Source organism: Drosophila elegans, unplaced genomic scaffold (genome assembly GCF_018152505.1).
Source record: "Drosophila elegans isolate 14027-0461.03 unplaced genomic scaffold, ASM1815250v1 contig_814, whole genome shotgun sequence".
In the NCBI taxonomy this organism is placed as follows: Eukaryota; Metazoa; Arthropoda; class Insecta; order Diptera; family Drosophilidae; genus Drosophila; species Drosophila elegans.
The window spans coordinates 17,807,483-17,827,023 of NW_024546167.1; the positions used below are offsets into that span (position 1 = coordinate 17,807,483).

Sequence of the window (19,541 nt, forward strand, 5' to 3'; positions counted from 1 at the left end):
TATGGGGTAAATATTGAAAGTGAGCTTAAATAGTGAGTGTGGATATGGAATCTGCAAATTTGTTATCAAAATAATTTTTTTTCTAACAAAAAATGTATAAATTTTTTAAAATTTCGTCATAACATATATTTTAAGTTAAAAGGATTTATGTATATACAATTTTTCGACTTTAAGAGATTCATCTGAAATATATGAGTTTTAGTAAATGTAATAGTGAAGCACTTACTTAATTTAATACTCATAAAATAAAATTAAATATAACACACAAATTTTGAATAAAACTATTTCATTTATTTTTGGAAATATCGTAGTTTTAAGCAGTTAAGATTTGTCTATAAGCTATTTTGATTAATTATTTGCATTTAAAGAGTTCCATCTAAAATGTATAGTAAGTTATAGCAACATTTTATGAGCACTGCCCAACCTTTCCATTATGGCTACCCCTTATAATTAAATTTCGTAAATAGATTTTAAATTAAAATAAATTTCGTATTTAAATATATTCAAAAGTTAATTTATGTATATAAGTTTAATAGTAATAGGCATTTAAATTATTGAAAGTAATAGAAGTCAATAGAAGTCAATTGAATGCCAACATTTTAGGAGCTCAACCCACATTTCCATTATGGTTACCCCTTATAATGTGATTTCTTGAATAGATTTTAAATGGAGTTTTCTTGACGGCTCATGGCGAACGAAGTCAGGACGCTGGAAACTGCTGCCTCGTCCAGAATCCATATTCCTGTCCCGGCTTTTGTGGCTGCCACTCGCGCCTGCTTCATTAATGAACGCAATATCTCAGACACAGGGGGCAATGACAGGAAATGGGGATGAAGATGAGGATGAGGATGAGGACATGAACGGGACTTTTGCTTATGCAAAACTGTCATGAATCGGGAAAATGTAATTACATTCTCGTTGATGACGTTGATGAGCAGCCACGGTTTCAGCCTCAACCTCAGTTCTGCTTCAGTCTCGGCCTCAGAGTCGACATTTCATCTTGGATAGAGCGCAATACGTGCATATAAATTGTATAATGTCGCCTCGACCAACTTTGGCGACACGTAATTTCGAAGCAAATAAGTTTTCCCCCATCTTCGGCTCAAAGTTTTGCTACCAGCTACCTTTCACCTGCGACCCACTTCCTCCTAATGCTTAATGTTTACTCGCCGGGGAGCTGGATCGGGTGTCATTATTGAATTCTACAGTTGAGGCGGCTCCTGCAGGAAATGACATGACACCGTTATTGAGTCAACTGCTCAAAATGATAATGAGTGGGTTAAAACTTGGTAATTCATACACACAGAAAAAATTGTAATTATTATTATAAGTCAAGTGAACCAAATTTACTTGTAAAGAGCATTTTATTTATTATTTAGCTACAAACAAAAAAAAAAATAAATAATACAGAATGTAAGCCCATTTAGTTTTTAAATTTTTTCGTTATTTTTAGTTTTATACAATTTTTTCGTCAGAGACCAACAATTTTGTTTTTTTTTGGAATTTAAATATAAAACAGAATTTTTCCCAAAAAACTTAACGATAGAACAATAGCATTTTTTCACGTCTTTTTCTCATTCATTAGTTTGAGTGGCATCAAATATTGGAAAATTAAATAACAAAAAAAATGTATTTGATACATTCCGACACGTTCTTCAGCTGTTTTGTTGACAGACATTGAGAGATAATGGCCACAATTGAAAGCCATATCCATTTCTATCTGCTTTGAGTCATAGTGGCACATGAAAGTAGGGCGCTTTTGGTTTGCGAAATTAACTTTATTACACTCAAGGCTTGATGGCCATGATCGCGGTGGGTGTGACTGGGTGGTATTTTCTGTGTGTAATTTTTATGCGCAACCACTCCCATGAGTCAAAAATAATTTCAAAACTTACTAACTGTGCTCTCAAGATATTAATTTTATAATCGCAGTATGTGTGACTGGGCTGCATTTCTATTTACGCTTTTTAGAACAAAAATTCACATGAGTCAAGCCCCTGCAGAATCGATTTTATAAACTGGCGCCATGCTGAGGGGCTCAGTTAGTCTGGGTTATGGTTGTTATCTAATTAAAATGTATAAATAGACTTTCAGCATAAGTGCGTTACACAAAACGTGCCGTACAAAACGGGTGGAAAATCAAAATCGGAAAAGAAAGACCTTCAGCGGCATTTAAAATGCATTTTTCTATGCACTTTCCACACATTCCCTCTGCAATTCGCTTGGCATTTTACAATTTGGCGAACTTTGTACCCAAAGAGTTTGACCAAGTGCCGAGCTGCAAGCTGGCAAACAGTTTAGACCCGGCGTCATGGCGATGATGTAGATGCCTTTCTATGGCTGCACCGAACCAATCTACTTCTTATTTACCCCACCCCCGTTTTCTTGCTCCATTTGACACGTTTCGAACGCCGTGGAAATGGTGGAAAGTGGGGGAAAATGGGGTAAAAGCATTGAAAATCTCAACTAATGTCAAATGCTTTGTTGTCGAAAATCCAGCTGGGAGAATGGAACAAAGCTGTGGGAATCGAAGGTTCCTCCGTTGACACTTTTAATTTAGTAGTGGGGTATTTATCAATCGCATGTATTAATAACAACCAATGCATCAGTGGCCCAAGATAAATGCATTTTCTTTGTGATTTATGCAGCAGATGTCCTGAATTTTCGGAGTAAACCCCTTTAGAACATCGCAAAGGGGATTATAAAATATGCAAATACTCTGCGCGATAAGCTTCAATACAAATACACAAAGCCTTGTCAAGTTCCCGAGTGCTCAAAGTCGAGTGACGTGCAAATATTTACAAACTGTCGACGATTTGCTTTGATTTTGATAATACCAACTAAGCGTAACGTAAACGAACAGAGATAACAACTGATTTCATTCACAAATACAAATTGGGTTGGGGTTCGGAAAACATTATGTTGAAAGATTAACCTTTTAATAATATCCTTATATAATTTGCTGATTATGAGCTTTTGAAGTACGATTATGATACTTTATGACTTTGGCTGACCTTAACCTTTGAACATATCTTATCGAGTTGAACAAATAATGCTTATCTGCTTTGCAACATTTTTTTTGGTGTGTCAAGAACATTGTTTTAAAAGGGCCTATATTATATTTTGACAAACAATTCTGAAGTATTAATTTGGTAATTTATTTGGTGTATGCCTATATTTTAAATTTTCGCAATTGCGAAATCAATATGCCCACTGAAAGCCGGAAATTGGTAGTGAAAATTCAGCCACACTTCAGTTTCCCGAGCCGTTTACTTTGCACTTGCCATCTCTTTCTATTTGAATCCTGCTCTCTCTTTCGTTCTCTGTTTCCGCTTCAGTTTCAACGCCGTGTCCTGTCCGAAAAGGAGGCGCATAAAAAATGTATTCACACAAATTTCTTGTGTCAACTTGAAGTTTTTAGCGAATTAGCAATTTGTGCAGCGGTCGCAGTGGAAATTTTATACCAAATTGCAAATTCGTGTTTACTTTGTTTCAGTACATTTTCCACCTCGTCGTTTTTTTTTTCAGCTGAAGTAGGGCTTTTCGTTTCTTTCCTCGTCCTTTTTTATTTGCCCCATCTCGTTTTTTCTTCGTGTTGACTTAATGGAAATGTAAATAAAAAGTGAAGTTGATGCGGATGAAGCTGGGTCTGCATTTGACTGATAAGTTTTATACGTACTATATAAGTATATATATAGAGACTGGGTAGATGGGAAATTCATGCTCGATTGCTGGATTAATTGTCAACTCATCTGTCTTCGTTTGTCGGTTGTGCGAAAATCTGTGGGATTGTCATGCATGTTAAGTGGAAAATTTATAAAAACACATAACTGAAAGTGATGTGCGTCATTTAATTGTCACACGACTGCTGAATATGACAGCTGTTTGTGTTTTGAGATTTAATTTTTAAGGGGTTTTTTGATTTAATATCACGTATACGCAATGTGGCAGTTTATACACACAAATGTATCTTAGAAGCTTGAAAACTATATTTTTATTTCTTAAATATTTATTAAGCTTACTCCTCTCCTTTCTCTTGCCTTTATTATCAAACAAATATAAACCATGCTACATTTTAATTTAAACTCTTCTTTGTCCTAGATTTAATTTGGGTTTCCTTGAAGAAAATGTTTCATACTCGCCCGAACGGATGCGCCAAACTAACCGATATTGCAATACCAAACCGATATAATGTGTACTTTGGTAGTATCATGGGCCACAAATTGCAGTTGCTGCTATTTAATGCCACAACTTTCGATTCCGCAGCCCAACAGGCAGATGCAGGCATTCAAGGCCGTTCTGGCAGACAAACTCATGTCCGAGTAGTCGAAGTAGTCGGAGTAGTCCTTGGGTAAATGTCTAGATGGAGTGCTGCTCAAGCTTGTTGCAATAAAACTAAATCGAATTCAAACACAAAGTTCATTTACAGTTCATCAACTCGAGCCAGCTCCATTTTGAGGGGTGAAAGGCAAGCAAAATGTGGCTCCCAGAAACTTCTAAACTTGGCTTTTATGCTAAATTAAGTGTGCTTGCGTCCTGAGTACTGGCATATTTGGTTAGCCTAAAAGTCGTTTATGTGTTAAATTGAATCGTCAATTTTACCTCAGGTCTGCACATATTTCCCCAAAGTCAAAAGTGTTTATTTTGAATTATGCCAGAAACTTGCCATTAGCTGATAATGGCTCATTGATACACATTTATTGCGGGTTAACCTGCGCTGTATGAACAAATATATATTATATATCTATATACGCTCTGGCGAAACTGAAAGCATCTGCGGTTTGGCATTTTCGGCGCAAATTTTCGGTTATATGAGTGACACAGAAAAATCAACCGAAAAAACCACGCGAATAAACTGCCATTGATTTCGATTAATTTTCAATGGCTTTTTTGGTCAGCGCAATATGGCTAATTGCGTGTGTTCAGCTTATTTTTTTTTTTTTTGTGGCCAGTTTTATCCCCAATGTTATGCATTAAATAAATTTGCTGATAATTTGATTTTCCACAAAAACGGTTTGCCACGTGTTTAGCATACTTTTGTGGGTTGAATGGACAAGTGGAAAATTGCAGCTGCTGAAAGTGCACAATTGGTAAAAGTCTTTTGTCCAATGCCACATCGGGCGATTTATTCAACTTCAGTCCAAAGGTCACTCCGTTTGACTTATTTGCGCTCGACTGGCGAAGGAAAATCGTTTTAAGTGAACACTAAAATACTAAGGAATTTCTGCGAGAACGCGTTCATGTGTGAAATGCCGCTCAAGCTGAGTGACTGGATTTGCTGACTGGCAGAGAAAAGCCAAATTACATTCCGGACATGGGATAACCGATTTAAAATACTGGCACGCACTTAAAGCTATTTAATACAAGCGATATGATTTATTAAAATGCCAAGTTATGCACTGGACAAAAAGAAAAACGTAGAATGTAGGATGAGAGTTTATTTTTTCTTGAATTCTTTTGAAGTCTAAAACGTGAAACAAATAAAGCTGATTTTATTTCGATTAGGGTAAGTCTTCTTTCTTTTCTGTGAATAGCTTCTTTAAAAAAAAAATTGGTCTTTATCTAAACAGAAGCCTTACAATAATATTATAAGATTTTTAAATTTTGTTTGACATTTTTAATAGCATGAACATATGAATAAAAATTATTTCAAAAACTGCTACATATATATATAGCACTTAAAATTTAGCAAAATAAGTTTTAAGATAAGTAAATTAAATTAAAATAGTTGTAAGTCACATTTAAAATGGTATCAAACATTAAGCCAGTTGTTACAGCTCAACGAGTCTCTTAGCTTTTAAGACAAATGAAAATGTATACTAAAATACGCCCAGTCATATATCTACACCACACTTGATTTCGGTTTTGTTGTAATTTGCGTGCTAATTTCCTGCTGCAGAATTCGCTTGACATATCCACCAACGCCAAAGATTTGCATATCTCTTGAGCCGCAGCATGTGGAATGCAGGCTAGGATTTGCCAAAATCCCATGAGCCACCCACTCACCCACTCACTCTCATTCTCAACCCGAAAAACCCTTTTCAACTGTTGCCGGAGCTGGGTGATGTATCCACTTCACATCATCTATATGTTTTGACATCCTGCTCCTCGAGTTGCTGCTTCTGCGGTTGCCAAGTTTGGCTTTTGACTTCAGCAGACAGTTGGCCTGGCAAATTACCAGAAACGGGAGACACTTGCCAGCGGTTGGAAAAGCGGGGAAAAGCGGGGAAAATGAGGAAAACCACCCTAGTGCCTTGTGGGTAGATAAGGAATTTTCATCACTTAATTGACATGTCGGAGCGACCTCTGCTAGGATAGTGATTAGCTGGATTTTAGCCGATGAACATCCATTAACAGAAATAAGGAATCAAAGATTAAATCACATTGCAGTTGTCAAAATGATTTCTAAACATTTGGTTTTACCACACATTTAGAAACATTTGTGACTGGTGATTTAAAATGGATTTAACCATTTGCAAATTATATATTCTATGTCCAATGGTAATTTTATAGTCATTAAGCCATTTTCTTATATTCTTTGTTCAATGTATTATTGTGAGAAATCAGCACATTCGTTGTTACGTTTTAGGCATGCACAAACGCAAACCAAAAACCAAACCGGAAATCCCTCAACACTTCAACCTGAGAAATCGTAGAAGTAGCATAAATATGAAGCCATCCTGACTCTGAATTGTTTCGTGTGCATCTGGCAATTAGACTCAGCCAGCCAGACAGTTTTTGGCCAGCAGCACAAGAAAAGTGAAACCAATTTGGCCATTGACGCAAAATGTCACTAGTCGTTGTCAGTCCAAATCCTCATCCTCATCCTCATCTGCATCCTAGTCCTTGCCGCATATCCCTTTTCTGCTCTTCGCAGCAAAAGCAGCAATGCGTCATAAGCGGGTTATGGAATTTTCATTTCAAGTCGAGAAGACGACCTGAAAATGGCCAAAGGATTGGGCTGTGGGCTTCTCAACGCACAGATGAAAATTTTTGGCTAAGCATACTGCATTTTTGCTGAAGTTGAATGCCTGTTGGAAAGTCAGTTTCTGGGAAATATGGATTACGGTTTTAATAGCCAATCGAATCGTTAGGAGAGCATGCTGTGAAATTTATGATATAGCTTTTAAAACAAAATTAAAATTACTCCCATAGTTATTTATAATCGATTTTCATGGGTTACTTAGGCGCATTTGGGGGTGGTACATAAATTAGAAGGGGGTTTTTCGGGTGTTTGAAAGTCCATTTCTGAGCTTTTTGGATTAGATAATTAATATCCAATTTAACTTGTTAGAAGAGGCTGTAAACTTTAATTTACTTTCAATATAAAATTAAAACTTCTATTATGGTTTTAAATATTCGTTTTTTTTGTGGTTTGGCTGTAGTTTTTTGGAATGTATATAGTTGCAAAGCCTCAGTGTTTGCTTTAATTTGTAAGCCACTTTCCTTCTCTCAGATGACCTTGATTGAGCTAGACTCACATCCCAGTCCGCATCGCAAGTCAATTTAAATGGAGACGGGCACAAACTGTTTGCTGCCCTTACCCTTTTGGCATTTAATTAATATGCAAATGATGCCTCGGCATTCCGCTTTCCGACCCCATGTGCGCCGCATCTGGCACTTTGGCAGCTCCAAGTTCCACATGCGATGGCCACTTCTTTTGCGGAGGAAGTGGCAGGAATAGGATGAATATCCATCCAGATACGCTGGCAGCGTAAACAAACCGAGGCGGAATTAGAAAGGCAGCTTAGTCATTCCGCCGGCGTCGCAGATTTCGTGCAGAGCCAGCTTCAAATGCCGGATGAGGAGTATGGAGGATGGTGTATGGAGTATAGGTATGGGTATCCTTGACATCCTTCGGGTATCCCACAGGAATGCCCGCTTGGAATTTACGAGCCGCTCGAGATTAGTTTTCCCCTGGCTGTTTGCTTTAATTGCGCCCATAGACAACGGGCAAAGGGGGCGTGGCCAAGTGTCGCCGAGTCAGCAAACAGGCATCCACCATATCCACCATATCCACCATGGCCTCCATACTCGACATTCCACATACGCCGTGTGCGCCGCAGGAGATGCCCCAAGATTGGTGTCGATGCATTGTAAATATTGCATTGGGCGAGCTCAAATAAACACACTTATCGCATCGAATGGGGAGTCGTAAATATATATGTACAATGTAAAATGTATATATCTGCGATGCATAAATTGTTGGTCCCCCCATCGCGATATGTGTGCGTTTGTGTGTGCCACCATTTTATATCTTATTTATTTCAATTTTTTGCACATTCGTGTTTTCGCGATGTGTGTCGAATGTGCGGCACATTATTTTCGAATGTTTTCATTCGGTTCAGCTCTCTTTTTTGCCCCATCCATCGGTATGCAATTTAAAATATTGCCCAGTCCTCTTACAGCTTCACTTATTTTAACTTCGTTTTTTTTTGCCATGGGCATTGACGTGGCCATTGAGTTGAGTGATTGCAATAAATTATTACCGAAAGTTTATCACGTCCAATGAAGCAGAGCTTGCCGCATATTGTCTTTGCTGTTTCTTAAAGGAGAAACAATTTTATTTAAATCCTTAACATTAAAGCATTGTATTTAAAATCAAATAAATATAATTTTAATTACAAAAATCTATTAAAAGAAGTAATAAAGTATTGTATAGAGTATATATGTGTTTGATGGATAAAATATAAAACTAAAAAAAGCAAGCCTTTGAAGTATTGAAATTTAATTGCATTAAATTATAATAATTAAAATATCGGAAATAAATGAAATAAAAGTAATGATTAAGATATATATTTGCTAAAATTTTTATTAAACTTATTTATGATCTTTGCCACGATACTTTTGTTCTGTTGACTCCAACTTATTTGATTCCATCAGTATTTCACTTCCTAGCAGCTCGAAAGAATGCCTGTTTCTCCAACTCTTTCATTTCCCGTCGATAGGCTTTCACCTCCTCCTTGGCCACAATTGAAAGGACACTAGGTGAGAGACAATCGTCCTGGGAACCGAACAACTTCCGCACATCGTCGATCTCGAAACCCTTGAGTAGCACCGTCGATTCCATGGTCAATAGAACCACTGTCACCGCCGAGTGATTGACTTTCTCCACAATCCAAGCCCGCTCATCGCTCACAGCATTGAGCAGTTTCTGGCAGATTGCATCCACCAGGAATTGCAGAGCTCGAAAGACGGGGAACCAAATGGCCACCAATAACACTTGTATTGTTAGACAAAGGAACGCCACCTCAAGGACTTTAGCCACAACACTTTGAATGATATTTAGGTTGTACTCCAATTTCAATTTATGCAGGAAAATTATGGCGAGAATTAAAAAAACAGTTGATTCCGTACTGGCCTCCACCGGATTGTAAAAGAGACCTATGCAATGGCAAAATATCGAAAAAAGCAGGGCACTTATAAAAGTGGGTTCCATTTTTTGTTTGTGTAAAAAAATTCAAAAATTTACAAAAGAACCGACAATTTTCCTCACTACTTTGTTGGATTGGTGCAGATTTACTGTCACTTTTCGAAGCGGATGTGAATTTATAAACCTGGCCAACTTATGTTTGAACTTTTCTAATTTACAAATAATATCCATTAATGATGGTAATTACAAATCAAATCAAATATTATTAAAATAGCCAAAAATACATTTCACAAGCGTTTTAAATTATAAACATATTTTTTACACAATGAACTTTATGCACAAAGGATTAAATTAAGATCCAAATGATTTTTTCATTTACACATTAATGAATCAATTTTAAATATTAATACTAAAATGAAGTTTATTCTTGAACACAGTAAGCTTTGTGTTTTTAAACTTCCAACATTTTACTGGCAATCATCATTCAGTCATTCACTTTCAAAGCGTTTGAATGCTCTTGGAATTCTCCGCAAAAAAAGAAAATAATTTTATTTTAATTAATTTTTAAAAGTACTTTGCAACATGATGCCGATTTCGCTAAGGAGTAGGCCGATAATGAAACGTGTAAGTTGTTGGGTATATTAATAATTTGAATAATATACAATTAATATATTTATTTATCTTAAGAGGATGAGTATGAGTGGAGCTAGGCCTTTGCCTAACCATGCCATAGAGAAAATCAAACAGCGCAATTTTCCTGAAAATCTCGATATGAGTAACCGTAGTCCCGATGATGGACTAAGACGTCCCATGGGTGATATGTATGGCTGGAATGGAAACAATTCTGGTGGACAATTGGGTTTGAGTCGCAATGCTCCTCCACCGCCGCAGAATCTCGATTGGAGTTCCCCCGGTCCCAGACGCAATCCCTCTCCCGTTGGCATGTATGATCGCAATTTGTCCACCAATATGATGGGCTATCGAAACATTGAGAATCAACGGCCCAGAGGTCGTGAATCCAATGAATTTATTCCAAACTCGTATGCAGGAAGTCGCGAGACCGAGCGTTTTATTCCAAATGATAATTTTTCACAACCAATGGATTTTCGAAACATTCAGGAAGCAATATTTCGCAACAAACCGTTGATGGGTAATCAGCATTCCATGAGTATGAGCCGCGATGAGGGCCGTGAGAACCAACAGCTCAGGGGTCGTGAGTCCAATGAGTTTATTCAAAACTCGCATCCAGATGGGAACCTCGGAGTTCGTGACCCCGAGCGTTTTATTCCAAATGATAGTTTTCAACAAGGCAATCAAGCAATGGGTTTTCGAAACATTCAGGAACCAACTTTTCGCAACGAACCGTTTATGGGTAATCAACATTCCATGAATATGAGCCGTGAGCCACCTTCGAGATTTGATAATCATCGTGAGTTTACCAATGAACATTTTGGTACCGAAGGACAGCCGTTGGAATATCGCAGAGTTGAGCCAATTCCCAGGACTCAAGAGTTGTTGTCTAAGGTTTTTACAATTGCGGGATTTAAGATGCCCTATGTGAGTGATGTGGTGGGCAAGCTTCCCCAAAACGAATCAAAGTCCTATGCAGTGCGGTTCTTCAAGAGGTCACCCGACTATGTCATTCGCTCGAAGAAATCCAAGGATGTGCCCATCATTCAGCACATATATAACGACATGACCCTTGATATGAATTTCATGGACGAGGAATCCGGCGGCAAGGACAATGCTACCGGTTTTCTGTCCAGTCGTTTTCGGGAAAACATCGGCAAGGAATGGACTAAGGTCTATCGGGGCAGGGACTATCGTAACTGGGATCGTTGGTGGCAGGATTTCCGAAATATCGATGTAGACATATACGAGCAGTTGAGCAAGTTCGATTGCTTCAATGTGAAGTACAATTTCATGGCACCGGCTGGCATTGTAAATGCCACTGAGCTGATCAAAAGGGCCACCATCGCTCTGACCAGGAATGGCAATAGTTATCTGGGGAATATGAAGGTGGTGTTTAACCTAATGGACCACACTCTCCTCGGAAATCTGGACATGCGGGCAGTGACTCAGCTGCAGGACATTATTCGCTCGGTGCCCAATCATTTGTGGATCTACAAGCTGCGCTGCATGATCTACATGTGGTACAGCTTCAGTCGGGTTATGAAGTCCACGGACACCGACGATAGGAACTACCAGGTAATCCTAAAGGAGTGGAACGGCCCCGTCATCCACTGGCTGGCCAAGCAAGCCTTCTGGGAGCTCCGAAATATCAGCAAGCTGGAGTATCCCGAATACCGCGATGTCTACGGCAAAAATAGCAAGGAAGTCAAGAAATAAAATATTTTATGCTTGTATTTTAAAGAAAATAGCAAAATCAATCAAATATTTTTAAAAATATACTTCATAACTTAATGAATTTCGTTTTTAATTTTAAGAATAGGCATATCTTATTTTAGTTTTTTTAAAACCAGTAATAAAATCCAAGAAATCAAATATTTCGTACTTAATATCGTCTACTTGTATTTAAATCGTTTTGGGCTAGAGTTAAAACTAGTTTCATTAAAACCAATAATAAAAAATAACCAGAAAAAGCTACTTATGTCAAGTTTATCCATATTGCGCGACCCGACGCAATTTATTCAGCTCCACTTGCATAAAGTTGTTTAATTTGTTATCCCCAAAGTGCACCTGAGCCTCTCAGCTAAGAGGAAAAACCGAAAAAAAGATATATATACAAAAACGGAGGAAAAAACAGGCGAAGGCAAATGAATAAGCCAACAGCAACGGAAAATGACGATACAAACCAAGGAAGGCTACATAAAAATGCAAAGCGCTACTGCATATTAATCCGACAGAGTATTTCACTCAACCTCAAACTCACACAACCGTACAGGGTGTACTTGCTATAAACAAACCGATGGGTACACCAAAAAAATGGTTTTATTGATTGTGTTAATATATCGAAATTTTGATTCTATTTTAAAAGATTGAAGAACACTGCTTAAAATATATTAATTCAAAATACTTACAGAAAAAAAAATTATAAACTAAAATACACTAAAATATATTAATTATTATTTATATTCATAAAACGCCAAAATCTTACAGAATTTTTATAACGAATTTGTTATTTAGACCAGCTTGAGGATTTCTTAAAACAAAATTTTAAAGCGTTGATAATTTCTTTTTGAACAAATGCCGTTTTGGTAGTGTTTTGTATTTCTCAGTGTAATCAAGGCTATCAGGACACATTGGGGAAGGACACACTGTCAGTGAAATGGGCGACCGCGAAAGACATTTATTGTATCCTTAGCGCGGCTGACAGACGCGTGCTGAGACGATGATGAATTTGCTGCCGCCGATGGCTCCAGCCTCCTTCTCTACCCACACCCCACCGCCCACCACAATGCCACTCCCCCTTCACTCCACCTTCCACAGAGCAACGTTGGGGGCACAAAGTGAAAAACTCGGCTGGCAGCCAACGAAGCGGCAGAATTGACGACAGACAGCCTTTTGGGACAGACCGACGGCGGGCAAGTGACGAAAAAAATGCAAATAAAATGCCGGCTTATTGAGTCAGTGGTGCCGCAGAGAAAGAAGAAAGGAGAAAGTCGGTGGTGCTGGTTGTGGGTGGCAGTGGGTGGCAAAACAAGACACTTTTTAGTTGATTGAAAAAGGTGATGTCAAGGTTTTCCTTTTTCTCCTATTTTATTCTCTGTTGACCTTTTTTCGTTAAATATGATAGAAGTTTTTTACTTTGATAAGCAAATGCTGTGGGTCTGCTAGGCATTAAAGTGGCACAAGGCGAACTAAGCTTAAATGGGTAATACATAATTGAGTAAAGTGAAAGGCGGCTCATCAAATGTTCAATATGACGATAAATATTCAAAAAAACAGAAGCTGTGAGTTAGGTTTTGCGTTCATAAGATTCTAAAATAATTTTTTAATCTATCTCAATTCTTAAGTGAAAGCAAATTCTGAAAGTCTGTTAGTAACACATATAGCACAGAAATACAAGATCTAACATTCCACAAACCAATAGTACTTTTCCATGATAATTTAGTGGTTCTGCGTAAAAGTCGTATAAAAGCTTATAATATGTTTCGCGATATAGCCAACAATACTGAAGTCAAAGTTTTTTAATATATAAATAATTAAGTTTTGAAAATTAAAGTTTAGGAAATGTCATGAAACTAATCTAACGAAAATTATTGTATTTTTTAGTGTATAGCATCCTAAATATAAGAATTTCTTTTTCTATCGAAAAAATTATGTAAATAAATTAATAAATACTAAAATAAATTCCGTTTGACAAAATTGATTTGAAAATAACTCAAAAAATATTTATTTAAAAAGTCGATAAATCCCTTTATGGCCACCCAACCCATATATTTTACTCTAGCAAAATGTTCATTTCATTTACCAAGATGAGATAGGTTGAAAAGCCAAAAGCTGGCTCATCCAAAGATATACACTCACCCACACAAAAGAATGCAAACAGAGAAATGTAATAAAATACCAAAAAGCCCAACAAAAAGGCATCAGGTGCAGACAAACAGATTCACACCCCCATCGGCATCCTTGAACACAGTGGGGTATCCTGTTTACGCATTTATCTGGCCCCCAAGGCTGCTTTTACAGGCTCCACGCTATAATATTTAATTTAAATTTGTATCCCCCGGCATTTCTGCTTATGACTTTGTGAGCGCAGGCGAGCGTCAAATGAAAAAGTGTCACACTTTACCAGGTTCCCCAGTATCGGAGTATTTTATTAAAGGACCTTAAGTCGCTCCAAATCAGATTGCAGGCGGAGGCAGGAAGCGATTTGCCTGGATTTCTGCATTGTTTTTTATCCCATTTGACACTTCAGGTGCGATTGTCGCCATATTTGGGAATACGCCTTGTGATTTATTTCAAAAGATTCAAAGCTCTACTGGGACTTTTGTGATCAACGTTTATCAGTGAAAATTGATATGTATATACATTGATTTTATTTTTTTTTACAAATTAAGATTTCAGAGATTAAATAAAAAATAAAAGAATAGTCAAAGTATAATAGGTATGTAAAATTGTATTATTTTATAACACATAATTAATAAATCAATTTAATTAAATTGACTAAAATTAAAAGCAACTTTCTTAAATAAATTTTAATAGTCTTTCCTAAAGTTTTTAAATAAAAAAATAAACAGAGTCAGATTAAATTTATTTGAATTTTCCACCTTTTCACATAATTACAGTTATATAGTCGACACGGCATTTATTTAAAATTCAATTAAGAACAAAGCTGGCACGTACACAACAGCAGCTATGCTCAATCATAATTTAAATTTTGGCCAGAATTAAATTAACCAACATTGAGAGTATGAAACGGGTTACGATGTAATGTATGCGTGTGCCCGTTGCTAATTGCAAATGAAATCCGATTCTCATTATCTTGTCCTGCTTCATAACTCACTTACTCGAATTTGCCACTTTAAATTGTGGTTCTCAGTATGGTAGGGTATGTTGATCTCATTATCACCTTGTGGACATTGTTGAAATATTTGCAGAAATGCTCAAATATGGCCAATGATTCGTTGATTAATAAATTATTCTTTATTAAATGAGGTTATGCAAATGCAGTGCAGGAAACGAAAGGTGACAAAACAGAGGAAATCCGACAGATGAATGATAAAACTTGACCAGGCATGTTTATTAAAAAAAATCAATTAATTTGCAATTAATTACAGATTCATTAAACGAGTCAAAAATCAATACAATAAAGGACTTAAATCGCAGTAGTAGATTTCCACTATTATAATATTTTAAAGTTCAAAGTCTGAAAGGCCAAACAAATTAAATGTGATTTGTGACATTGCCATGCCAAATTCTATGCATAAATAACAAAGTTAAATTATTATCAAAAAAGAGCAGGACAAAACATGTTTTCATAAATATCAAATTATATTTCTGCATGGAGTTGGTCCAACAAAATTGCATACTAGAATGAAAACATGTTTTTGTTTTGCCCTGACTTTGTAACTACTAAAATGCGAATGTTTGCAAGTTGCATAAATTGCCAAAACATTTGTAAATATTTTAGTTTCGTGAGCGAGCATCAACGTGAAAACAGGATCAAGGACTTGGACTCTCCTGTTTGCTTTTCAATTTGATTATTTTTATGTTGCTGCTTGGACAGCGTACAAAACGAGCTATTTATTCAACAAATATGCAATAAAATGCAAAGCCGCTTTCCACATTTTCCCGCCCATTTCCAAACCCCCATTTAACGAAGTTAGAGAGTGTATTTTCCACATTTTGACTTCTCCGGCATTGCATGACAAATTGCATTTGAGGTTTTTCGCATGGACATTGATTTAATTACCAAATGAATTTCCTTCCCTTGCCGGCCGAGGAGTCGGGAAAAAAGTTTAATTTCCCTCAAGTCTGGCCAGGAATTTGCATATATGCACTATGCACTGCCCCACCCAATTCCTTTTTACGACCATTTTGTTCGGCTGTCTGCTCGTTTGAGTAATTTCATTATGAGTTTTAAGACTTTTAATTAATTTAAAAAGTGAACAATTTTACACTCTTTTCATAACAACTCAGCCGGAGTCTGTAGCCCGAAGTCCGAAGTCCGTAGTCCGTAGTCCGCAGTCCGTAGTCCGGCTTTTGTCTGCCGGAGTCTGGTCGAACCGGAAGAGTGGCATAATTTCCGCACCGCCTCGAACTTGATGCCAAACATTTCATCTGCATTTCGAGTGGAACAGGACCAGGACCAGGATCAGCATCGCCATCACCATCAGCACGGAGGATGGGGCATTGGCATCAGCATCAGCATCAACAGCATTCAATTAATTTTCCGTACTTTTGCCATCCACAAAAGCGAAACTTTTGCAGTCCGACATCCGGAATTGTTGCCAACTTGAATGCTTATTTACGGACACAACAGCAACCAGCAACTGCCGGATTATGCCGAACATCATAAAACTTGCATTGACTCGTTAAACTGGCAGATGAAGTGGACCAGTAATATGACAAAGTCCCCTCGACAATACACTGTGAATAAATGTGGCTTAAATTGGCCAAGTTACAGCAAAATTTTAAGAAAACACTTTTTATAATTAGTTTTTGTACAAAAACCACGGGAAGTAGTTGTCAAAACTTGGATAGTCATACACCGTTGAATTCGTCATAAAACGTCCAATTCACAGCTAAAATTGTTAAAAAATTTTACATTTTCGCCAAAAATGATGATGTAACCCAAAAAATACAAAATACAAAAATAATACAAAAAATGCACAAAATGGTTAAAAAAATATTTTTTTTAAATTAACCGGGGATGGAAGGGTATAACTAGTATTGGTCGCCAGCTGCCCAAAACAGTCAGTTTTATGGCTGTGCGCCTTATTTTGGCCAAGTTACAGCAAAGCAAGTTCTCAAACAATGTGTTCTTTTATTTGGTATGCCATGAGACTTCGCTCATTTATTGTTATTATTCGTAAGAATTAAAAGCATTCTTCGTAAATACACTTCTACACTAAAAAATCGATAGAAAAACTAAAATACAAAAATGTCGGCCGAAGTTGAGGAGATGCTGAAGCGTTTCCAGTCGATGAAGAACATTGTCGGCATAGTGGTGATAGACAACGATGGTATTGCCATCAAGACGACCCTGGACTACAACTTGACCCTGCACTACGCTGCCCTGATGCAAACGCTGAAAGAAAAGGCTCGCCAGGTGGTCCTGGATCTGGACGCCACCAACGAATTCACCTTTCTGCGGTTGCGGACGCTCCTGCACGAGGTGATGCTGTGTCCGCAGGAGGATTACTTCATCATGGTACTCCAGAGCCCCAGTGACTAAATAAAAAATACTCATCCTGCGGGGGCCCAAAACCTCATGTCATTTGCATCCATTTAAAGACGAAGTGTTCAGTAAATTAAATGTTATTAACATATTCGCCATAGCATTCCGTCAATAATAGCATTCGCCTGCAAATTATTTGCATTGGGAATCGGAATTGAATTGGAATGCCATTTGCGTGCGGAGCTCTTATTCAATATGCATCCTTTGGACCGCATACATATATGCGCATCCTTTTCGCCCGCCCCCCAAAAAGCCCCCCAGTATCCCGTATCCTGCATCGTGGCCCGGCAAACTCATTTACAATAAATGAAGACTGACTGAGGCAGCCACGAAACAAATAAACTTTTTTGCGGCCCTCGTCAGGATGGCAGTGTGCAAGGATACCGATGCCACACGGTAACCAAAAGCGGGACGTTGCTCCTCCGGGCTTTGCTATTTTTCATTTAATTAAATATGTTACATGCAAAGTGCATTATGAGCATTGGGCGATGCAAAAACCTTGCTGTTAACTTGGTAAAGTCGCACGAAGCATCGATGCCAATTTATCCAAGCATCGGTGCAGCTTGTAACTATTCATTCGCGATAATTTCATAAACATCTGGACGAAGGAGTAAAGATAAGTTAATATAACAGTGTTGGCTGATCTCAATTTTTAAGGCAAAAAAGACGAAACAAAATTAATTTTAGTGTTGTTATTAGAAATACAATTTAAGAAATCTTAACAACGTTATTATTTAAAAACATTGTCAGAATTTTTTTTTGTATGAAGTTAAACTGTTTAGGTCAGATTTGTGCGAAATAGAAAAATATGCCAGCACTGAGATTGAGTCAGAACGAATCATGGTGGCCTCAATAATGCTTACATGATTCAAAATTCATTGATTAGTGACTCCTTGAAACGGAAGCCACACATTTTCTTGGTAACAATATAAAACTCACCTGAATATTGATATTGAAACCAAAAATTAAACTTTAAAAAACCATCAATCATTTAAAAAAATGTAAAAGTCTGTGATAAGGCCATAAAACGCGATACGAATTTTTTTTATGTTTTACACGTGATATTTTTTCAGTCAAAAATGTTGCACTTTATAAAAGTCTTAAAATTCTAAAGTCGCAAATAAATATTCATAGTACAATGCAATGATTGTGTACAATAGATAATTTTTAATTATTTCATTAATTTTATCTTCAGTAAAAAAATTCCAGAAAATAAGTACATTAAATCATTGATGTATAGCTTTCCGATAAGAGGCCCTATAAAAGAGTGGATTTTCTGCCAGTTGCAATGTACTCCGCAAAGAAATTTTACACCAAAACAACACAAGTTTGAGAAGCTAAATAATGATACTTCAAGGCTTTGTTCTTATAATGCTGGTCGTTACTCTGTCTTCCCAACGGTTTCAAGGTCCTGAAAAACGTATCGCTGATGGATATCCTGTTGCGAATCACATTCCTTGGCAAGTGTCTCTTTCGCAAAATGGATCCCTGCTTTGTGGTGGAGTTATATACAGCGAAAGGATTGTACTGACCGCAGCACACTGTTTGTATAGAGTTAAGATCAAAGATGTTTCTGTGCGTGCCGGATCATTATCTTGGAATTCTGGCGGTCAATTGGTGAAGATAAAGTCATCTGTTTCCCATGAGAAATTTAACGTGACAAATCTTACAAATGACATTGCTGTTCTTTTCTTGAGCTCTTCCCTCAAATTTGATAATTTCACACGGAACGTTAAGTTGGCCAAGAGAACTCCTGAGGTCGGAACACCTGCGACCGTTAGTGGTTGGGGATTGACATATTATAATCCCAATGGTATAACGCCGGATAAATTGCATGCCGTCACAGTTTTCGTAAAAGATCGAAAGCGGTGTGACAAGGCCTACAGCAAATTGACAGAGTTATTGGCAGAAGACAATATTTTTTTTTTGGAGAAAGACCAAATTTGTGCATCTGCGTTTGGAGCCGGTTCTTGCCTTGGCGACTCTGGTGGTCCTTTGGTTACTACTTCACCCAAAAGACTTATTGGGATCGTCTCTGGAAGTCTCCGATGCTTAACGCCTAGTGTTTACAGTGATGTTGCAGTTCACAAGAAATGGATCGAGAACACTGTTAGCTGTTTCTGTCACTAGCAAAACCTATACTATTGAAAAATATATATATGTAATATATATACCTCAAAAAAGAATTTATTTATAAGGTTATTAATGCAAATAAAATTTGTTTACTATGAAAACTAAATTTATTGAATATCTTTTATCTGTTTTGTTTTGAATGTACAATTTTTTGGGCAAGCATTAATT

The 19,541-nt window shown here is 37.2% G+C and overlaps 4 protein-coding genes across 4 annotated transcripts; 3 read left to right on the forward strand and 1 right to left on the reverse strand.

The window, feature by feature from the left end:
- Positions 1-8,887: 8,887 nt before the first annotated feature.
- On the reverse strand, positions 8,888-9,439 carry LOC108147763. Its single transcript, XM_017274493.1, has one exon. The coding sequence runs from the start codon at positions 9,437-9,439 to the stop codon at positions 8,888-8,890; it is 552 nt and encodes a 183-aa protein (XP_017129982.1).
- Positions 9,440-9,873: 434 nt separating this feature from the next.
- LOC108147907 lies at positions 9,874-11,757 on the forward strand. The gene is made up of 2 exons (XM_017274668.2): positions 9,874-9,997; positions 10,061-11,757. Exons 1-2 carry the CDS (start codon positions 9,956-9,958, stop codon positions 11,720-11,722), a joined length of 1,704 nt encoding a protein of 567 aa, XP_017130157.1. The 5' UTR covers positions 9,874-9,955; the 3' UTR covers positions 11,723-11,757.
- A 5,110-nt stretch (positions 11,758-16,867) lies between these two features.
- LOC108147920 (dynein light chain roadblock-type 1) lies at positions 16,868-17,331 on the forward strand. The gene has a single exon (XM_017274685.2). The coding sequence runs from the start codon at positions 16,944-16,946 to the stop codon at positions 17,235-17,237; it is 294 nt and encodes a 97-aa protein (XP_017130174.1). The 5' UTR covers positions 16,868-16,943; the 3' UTR covers positions 17,238-17,331.
- A 1,189-nt stretch (positions 17,332-18,520) lies between these two features.
- LOC108147913 (trypsin beta-like) lies at positions 18,521-19,443 on the forward strand. The gene has a single exon (XM_017274676.2). The coding sequence runs from the start codon at positions 18,585-18,587 to the stop codon at positions 19,368-19,370; it is 786 nt and encodes a 261-aa protein (XP_017130165.2). The 5' UTR covers positions 18,521-18,584; the 3' UTR covers positions 19,371-19,443.
- The last annotated feature ends 98 nt before the right edge of the window (positions 19,444-19,541 follow it).

Bases quoted from the DNA above. Each gene is read 5' to 3' on its own strand.
- LOC108147763 (XM_017274493.1), bottom strand. From the start codon at position 9,439: ATGGAACCCACTTTTATAAGTGCCCTGCTTTTTTCGATATTTTGCCAT.
- LOC108147907 (XM_017274668.2), top strand. From the start codon at position 9,956: ATGATGCCGATTTCGCTAAGGAGTAGGCCGATAATGAAACGT. The intron at 9,998-10,060 runs GTAAGTTGTTGG...ATTTATCTTAAG, and splicing joins GTAGGCCGATAATGAAACGT to AGGATGAGTATGAGTGGAGC.
- LOC108147920 (XM_017274685.2), top strand. From the start codon at position 16,944: ATGTCGGCCGAAGTTGAGGAGATGCTGAAGCGTTTCCAGTCGATGAAG.
- LOC108147913 (XM_017274676.2), top strand. From the start codon at position 18,585: ATGATACTTCAAGGCTTTGTTCTTATAATGCTGGTCGTTACTCTGTCT.